This window comes from Penaeus japonicus, unplaced genomic scaffold (genome assembly GCF_977035675.1).
Source record: "Penaeus japonicus unplaced genomic scaffold, GWHDUDI00000001_assembly GWHDUDI00000030, whole genome shotgun sequence".
NCBI classification, from domain to species: Eukaryota; Metazoa; Arthropoda; class Malacostraca; order Decapoda; family Penaeidae; genus Penaeus; species Penaeus japonicus.
In genome coordinates, this window is record NW_028234432.1 from 6,426,600 (window position 1) to 6,434,099 (window position 7,500).

General features: G+C 42.5%; 2 protein-coding genes across 2 annotated transcripts in view; both read right to left on the reverse strand.

Moving 5' to 3' along the window:
• Nucleotides 1-22: 22 nt before the first annotated feature.
• On the reverse strand, nucleotides 23-4,446 carry LOC147468178 (uncharacterized). Its single transcript, XM_086554686.1, has 4 exons — nucleotides 4,411-4,446; nucleotides 3,491-3,881; nucleotides 2,612-2,756; nucleotides 23-690 (listed from the first exon to the last, which is right to left on the reverse strand). The coding sequence occupies exons 1-4, from the start codon at nucleotides 4,429-4,431 to the stop codon at nucleotides 27-29; spliced, it is 1,221 nt and encodes a 406-aa protein (XP_086410812.1). The 5' UTR covers nucleotides 4,432-4,446; the 3' UTR covers nucleotides 23-26.
• A 2,116-nt stretch (nucleotides 4,447-6,562) lies between these two features.
• LOC122242201 (uncharacterized) overlaps nucleotides 6,563-7,500 on the reverse strand; it is a 1,348-nt gene continuing 410 nt past the window's right edge. Inside the window, exon 2 of the mRNA XM_086554909.1 lies at nucleotides 6,563-7,205. Coding sequence (XP_086411035.1) covers nucleotides 6,759-7,205 — 447 coding nt within the window. The 3' untranslated portion in view covers nucleotides 6,563-6,758. The remainder of the gene's footprint in view (nucleotides 7,206-7,500) is intronic.

Genomic DNA, 7,500 nt, shown 5'->3' on the forward strand with positions numbered 1-7,500 from the left:
GACATAGGAATAAACACAAATATATCTCAAAATCCTTTATTTCCCAATGGATTGATTTGGTGATCATAACAAGGAATGTCAACCAGAGTGAGGAAATGTAAAATCACGGATGTTAGATTGCAAATGTGTTTTATGGGTTGTTCACGACATTCCTTTAGAGTGTGGAGAGAATTTTCCTTGTGCTGTTTGGGTGCAGTTTCTCCGGCGTCCTGAAGTGTATAGCGACCGTAACTTCCATAGGATGGGCGGCCAATGGATGGGCGTCCTCCGAATCCACCCTGTCCAAATGAACCTCCGCTGTGGCTGAAGGAACCCGCACCGTGGCCGAATCCACCTGAACTAACACCGACTCCACTGAAGCCACCTGGACGGCTGAATCCAACTGAAGCCCCGCCGAAGCCACCTGGACGGCCGAATCCACCTGAACTAACACCGACTCCACTGAAGCCACCTGGACGGCTGAATCCGGCTGAAGCCCCACTGAAGCCACCTGGACGGCCGAATCCACCTGAACTAACACCGACTCCACCGAAGCCGCCTGGTCGTCGTCCACCGAATCCACCTCCGCCGTAGCCTCCGCCGGGAGCGGGTTCGGGGTCGGCCGCCACGACGCACACCATCGCCACCACGGCTGCCGCCTTCACCTGCGGGAGATGCACGCCCTTGGTCAGGAAGCCATTTCCTACACAACTACACAGCCGGTAGTATTTTCAGTTCAGCGGCACAGAGGTTCAGAGAATGGAAGACATATTGTACGGCTACACGGAAGACCTTTGACAAATTATCTCATGAGTAGAGCTATGTGTGTGAGTGTTTCCATGTGTTTTCGTCCCTGTGTGTATCTTTGCCTGTATTTGTACCTGTGTAGCTATGAATTTAAATATATTGATTCACCTCATGAAATACACTTCAAGATACATCTAGTTCATAGTTCATTCAGAGATACAGCCCCCTCCACCTCCTAGTTTTTCACTGAACGTTGTCAATGTGTGTCTTCGACTCTGAAGGAATGCTAGCACGAGAGGTCAGATGTTTCAGATACAAGAGACTGGCTGTTTATTGACAACGCTGAGTAGTAAACTTAGAAGGGGGATGGGGGGAGGGGGTGATATAGACGAAAATGATCGAATTTCCATCTAGAGGCATTACCGAAGGTACTTGTGTTCCGAGACTCTAGGGGGAACTGAAGCATTTCCTCATCGCAACACCTTTTATTCCCTGTCTTGGGTTCTCCCCACCTTCTCCTTAATTATCTCCCTCCCTCCCCCCCCCTTTTCCGTGACCTTCTCCTCCCTTCCTTCTTCACAGCTCATCCCATCCTCTCTCCATTTTCTTCATTACCCCTCTCCACCTACCTCTTCTCTTCTTTGTTCGTTACTTCCCTCCCCTTCCCTCCTACTCATTCTACCCCCTCTCCCCCTCCTTCATATAGCCCCTGTCCCCTCAACCCATGACGCAGGATCTCTACGGTAACTATGCTAGCTATGTGTGTAAATGTGTGTATATAATAATAACTTAACATTAAGTATCTTTAACATGTTACTTCATTTCAAATGCTGTAAAAAAAAAAAAAAAAAAAAATCAACAATTGGTGGGTATTCTCAAGGCAATGATTCTGGTAATGTTTCAGCTTGAAGTAAATCCAGAGAGGGTAAAGTGACGCAGTTCCGGATGGATCTGTGTTTACTGTTTTAGTGGTTCCGGAACCTTCTATTATTTCGAAATAAGGATAATCAAAATGGGAAACTTACCTAATCCAATTAAAGTAAAGAAGATCATATATACGTCACAAAAGTTCGGCAAAGGATTTGAACAATTTCATAAAAATTACCTTTTAAAGAGTTATGGGATCACTAACACCGATGAAAGAGCTAAGTGATCTGAATATAATGAATAAATGATGCGCTAAAATCTTAAAATACATTAACAATACGGCAATACGGCAGAGGCAACCCCCCTATGTTTGAGTACAGGTTGAAGGAAGAAGTTGGATGAGGAATCAAAAAGAATAAATTCCATTCTAAAAATAGGTAGTTATAATAATTTTCAATATAACATATATACATAGACACACACACATATACAGACAGTGTATAAGTGTGTAAGTATGCATGCGTGCATACTTGCACACATATACATATATATATACATATGAATATAAATATGTATTTAAGGAACTGCTGTTGGTAATTTTCCTTGTTTGATGTGTTTGATTATGTTCTAAATATTTTCCTGTTAATTGAGTAGTTCTCTATCCTGTTGTATGTGTGAGTCAATCTATTTGCTCACCTCTACCTAATTCCTATCAAATTCATGAATCCAAACCACAGTTTACCTTGGCATTGACTATCTCTTGACTTCTGATCCTACTAATAAATACGGTAAGTACAGTATTATGTATTATTTGCGTTTTATAACCTCCAAATGATAATATAAAATACATTATTTGAAAAGTGAAAGTTATATGAGTGTCTAATGTCAAGCTCCTTTGCAAAATGTACAAGAATTTTGGTTGAACATTGTTCCAAAATATTAGCCAGTAGTGTATCATCTGACCCTGGCTACTCTGAGGCAACTTCAACTTGCACAGCATCTGCTCCGCAAATCTGACTTATCCTTATCCTTAACATCAAGATCGCCAGCACGATCATCTTTCACCGAGGCTGCGTCAAAAACTCTTGCCTCTAGATTACCACCGCTTACGTTTACTGAATGAAAATTATTTTCCTTTTTCTGTTGGTGTGGCAACGGGCAAACTGTATATCAGGTTTATATATAATGAGGAATGTGGCCATTGACCCACGGAGGACACTTTCTGGTAGCACTGTCACTGCGTCGGACTACTTGAGTTATCCCGGTTGCCGTTTTCTATTGCCTTACTGGTTGTCCCTGTTGACTTCTATCATTCCTTTTCTATGTCATTGCCGTACTGTTTTGCTTCACTTTTTCTCTATATCATCGTCATTTAGCCTAGGATTATGATTGTCTTACGACTTCAGTGACAGAACGTCACTTCATAGTTCCTCTTTATAGTGGCTCTTTCCTAATCTATCTCAAATGCCATCTCTTTGTATGTTAGACCAAGAGAGATTCTCGATAATATCTGATAATATCAGTCAGTTGATTAAGTCTATTCTGGATATTTTTTTTCGCCCGTTTACTTGTAGAATTATATTATTAGTAAATGTTATTAAACCATATTTTATATTAGCTTTTTAAATAATTAATTATTGTAAATTACTCATGATCTTGGAGGTAGCTGGTCATAGGTGGTACATACGAACATGTCTAAAATTTCTTTATTTCCCAATGGATTGATTTGGTGATCATAATAAGGAATGTCAACCAGAGTGAGGAAATGTAAAATCACGGATGTTAGATTGAAAATGCGTTTTTATGGGTTGTTCACGACATTCCTTTAGAATGTGAAGAGAATTTTCCTTGTGCTGTTTGGGTGCAGTTTCTCCGGCGTCCTGAAGTGTCTAGCGACCGTAACTTCCATAGGATGGGCGGCCAAAGGATGGGCGTCCTCCGAATCCACCCTGTCCAAATGAACTTCCACCCTGTCCAAATGAACCTCCACCCTGTCCAAATGAACCTCCGCTGTGGCCGAAGGAACCCCCACCGTGGCCGAATCCACCTGAACTAACACCGACTCCACTGAATCCACTTGGACGGCCGAATCCAACTGAAGCCCCGCCGAAGCCACCTGGACGGCCGAATCCACCTGAACTAACACCGACTCCACCGAAGCCGCCTGGTCGTCCACCGAAGCCGCCTGGTCGTCCACCGAATCCACCTCCGCCGTAGCCTCCGCCGGGAGCGGGTTCGGGGTCGGCCGCCACGACGCACACCATCGCCACCACGGCTGCCGCCTTCACCTGCGGGAGATGCACGCCCTTGGTCAGGAAGCCATTTCCTACACAACTCGCTGGTAGTATTTTCAGTTCAGCGGCACAGAGGTTCAGAGAATGGAAGACATATTGTACGGCTACACGGAAGAGCTTTGACAAATTATCTCATGAGTAGAGCTATGTGTGTGAGTGTTTCCATGTGTTTTCGTCCCTGTGTGTATCTTTGACTGTATTCGTAGTTGTGTAGTTATGAATTTAAATATATTGATTCACCTCTTGAAATGCACTTGAAGATACATCTAGTTCATAGTTCATTCAGAGATACAGCCCCCTCCACTTCCTAGTTTTTCACTGAACGTTGTCAATGTGTGTCTTCGACTCTGAAGGAATGCTAGCACAAGAGGTCAGATGTTTCAGATGCAAGAGACTGGCTGTTTATTGACAACGCTGAGTAGTAAACTTGGAAGGGGGGGGGGTGCGTTGAGTGATATAGACGAAAATGATCGAATTTCCACCTAAAGGCACAGAATTATAGACCGACAAATGATATACTTACAACTGAGCGAAGACTCATCATATTACCGAAGGTACTTGTGTTCCGAGACTCTAGGGGGAACTGAAGCATTTCCTCATCGCAACACCTTTTATACCCTGTCTTGGGTTCTCCCCACCTTCTCCTTAATTATCTCCCTCCCTCCCTCTTCTCCCCTTCCCCCCTATTCCGTGACCTTCTCCTCCCTTCCTCCTCCACAGCTCATCCCATCTTCTCTCCACTTTGTTCATTATCCCTTTCCACCCACTTCTTCTTTGTTCATTACTTCCCTCCCCTTCCCTCCTACTCATTCTACCCCCTCCCCCCTCCTTCATAGAGCCCCTGTCCCCTCAATCCATAACGAAGGCTCTCTATAGTAACTATGCTAGCTATGTAAATGTAAGTCTATAAATATATCTAAACTTTAAGTACCTTTAGCACGTTACTTCATTTCAAATGCTATAAAAAGATATCAACAACGGGTAGGAATTCTCAGTACAATGATTCTGGTATTGTTTCCGCCTAAAGTAAATCCAGAGAGTGTAAAGCGACGCAGTTCCAGATGGATCTGTGTTTACTGTTTTAGTGGTTCCGGAACCCTCTAGTATTTTGCAAATAAGGATAATCAAAATGAAAAATTACCTAAGCCAATTAAATCAAAGATCATATGTTCGTCATAAAAGTTCGGCAAAGGATTGGAACCATTTCCAAAATAAACCTTTTAAAAAGTTATGGGATCACTAACACCGATGAAAGAGCCAAGTATTATGAATATAATGAATAAATGATGCGCTAAAACCTTAAAACACACTAGCAATACGACAGAGGCAACCCCCCCCCCTATGATTAAGTACAGATTGAAGGAAGAAGTTGGTTGAGAAATCAAAAAGAATAAATTCCATTCTAGAAATAGATAATTAAAATAATTTTCAATGTAGCATAAATATATAGACAAATACACATATACATACAGTGTATAAGTGTGTAAGTATGCATACACACACACACACACACACACACACACACACACATATATATATATGAATATAAATATGTACGTAAGGAGCTGCTGTTGGTGGTTTCCCTTGTTTGATGTGTTTGATTATGTTCTAAATATTTTCCTACTAATTGGATAGTTCTCTTTATTGTTGTATGTGTGAGTCAATATATTTGGTCAACCATAACTAGTTCCTATCAAATTTATGACTCCAAACAATAGTTTACCTTGGTATTGACTGTCACTTGACTTCTGATTCTACTGATAAATACGGTATGTACAGTATTGTATATCATTTATGTTTTATAACCTCCAAATGATAATGGTGAAATACATCATTTCAAAAGTGAAAGTTATCCGAGTGTCTAATTTCAAGCTCCTTTGCCAAATGTACAAGAACTTTGGCTGAACATTGTTCCAAAATATTAGCCAGTAGTGTATCATCTGACCCTGGCTACTCTGAGGCAACTTCAACTTGCACAGCATCTGCTCCGCAAATCTGACTTATCCTTATCCTTAACATCAAGATCGCCAGCACGATCATCTTTCACCGAGGCTGCGTCAAAAACTCTTGCCTCTAGATTACCACCGCTTACGTTTACTGAATGAAAATTATTTTCCTTTTTCTGTTGGTGTGGCAACGGGCAAACTGTATATCAGGTTTATATATAATGAGGAATGTGGCCATTGACCCACGGAGGACACTTTCTGGTAGCACTGTCACTGCGTCGGACTACTTGAGTTATCCCGGTTGCCGTTTTCTATTGCCTTACTGGTTGTCCCTGTTGACTTCTATCATTCCTTTTCTATGTCATTGCCGTACTGTTTTGCTTCACTTTTTCTCTATATCATCGTCATTTAGCCTAGGATTGTGATTGTCTTACGACTTCAGTGACAGAACGTCACTTCATAGTTCCTCTTTATAGTGGCTCTTTCCTAATCTATCTCAAATGCCATCTCTTTGTATGTTAGACCAAGAGAGATTCTCGATAATATCTGATAATATCAGTCAGTTGATTAAGTCTATTCTGGATATTTTTTTCGTCCGTTTACTTGTAGAATTATATTATTAGTAAATGTTATTAAACCATATTTTATATTAGCTTTTTAAATAATTAATTATTGTAAATTACTCATGATCTTGGAGGTAGCTGGTCATAGGTGGTACATACGAACATGTCTAAAATTTCTTTATTTCCCAATGGATTGATTTGGTGATCATAATAAGGAATGTCAACCAGAGTGAGGAAATGTAAAATCACGGATGTTAGATTGCAAATGTGTTTTTATGGGTTGTTCACGACATTCCTTTAGAATGTGAAGTGGATTTTCCTTGTGCTTGTTCGGGTGCAGTTTCTCCGGCGTCCTGAAGTGTCTAGCGACCGTAACTTCCATAGGATGGGCGGCCAAAGGATGGGCGTCCTCCGAATCCACCCTGTCCAAATGAACCTCCACCCTGTCCAAATGAACCTCCGCTGTGGCCGAAGGAACCCCCACCGTGGCCGAATCCACCTGAACTAACACCGACTCCACTGAAGCCACCTGGACGGCTGAATCCGGCTGAAGCCCCGCCGAAGCCACCTGGACGGCCGAATCCACCTGAACTAACACCGACTCCACTGAAGCCACCTGGACGGCTGAATCCGGCTGAAGCCCCACTGAAGCCACCTGGACGGCCGAATCCACCTGAACTAACACCGACTCCACCGAAGCCGCCTGGTCGTCGTCCACCGAATCCACCTCCGCCGTAGCCTCCGCCGGGAGCGGGTTCGGGGTCGGCCGCCACGACGCACACCATCGCCACCACGGCTGCCGCCTTCACCTGCGGGAGATGCACGCCCTTGGTCAGGAAGCCATTTCCTACACAACTACACAGCCGGCAGGACAAATGATAGTGAAAATAAAGTCGCATATTTAGTTCAGAAGTACATGAAACTACATGAAAGAGCTTCGATATATCTTTTCATAAGTTGGGCTTTGTATGTGTATGCGTGTGCGTCTGTGTGTGTGTGTGTTTTTGCCGTTGCGTATCTTTGTTTATGTATGTCTACCTGTGTGATTATGATTTTGATACATTGATTCATTAAATGAAATGATACATGTAGTACTTATTTCTA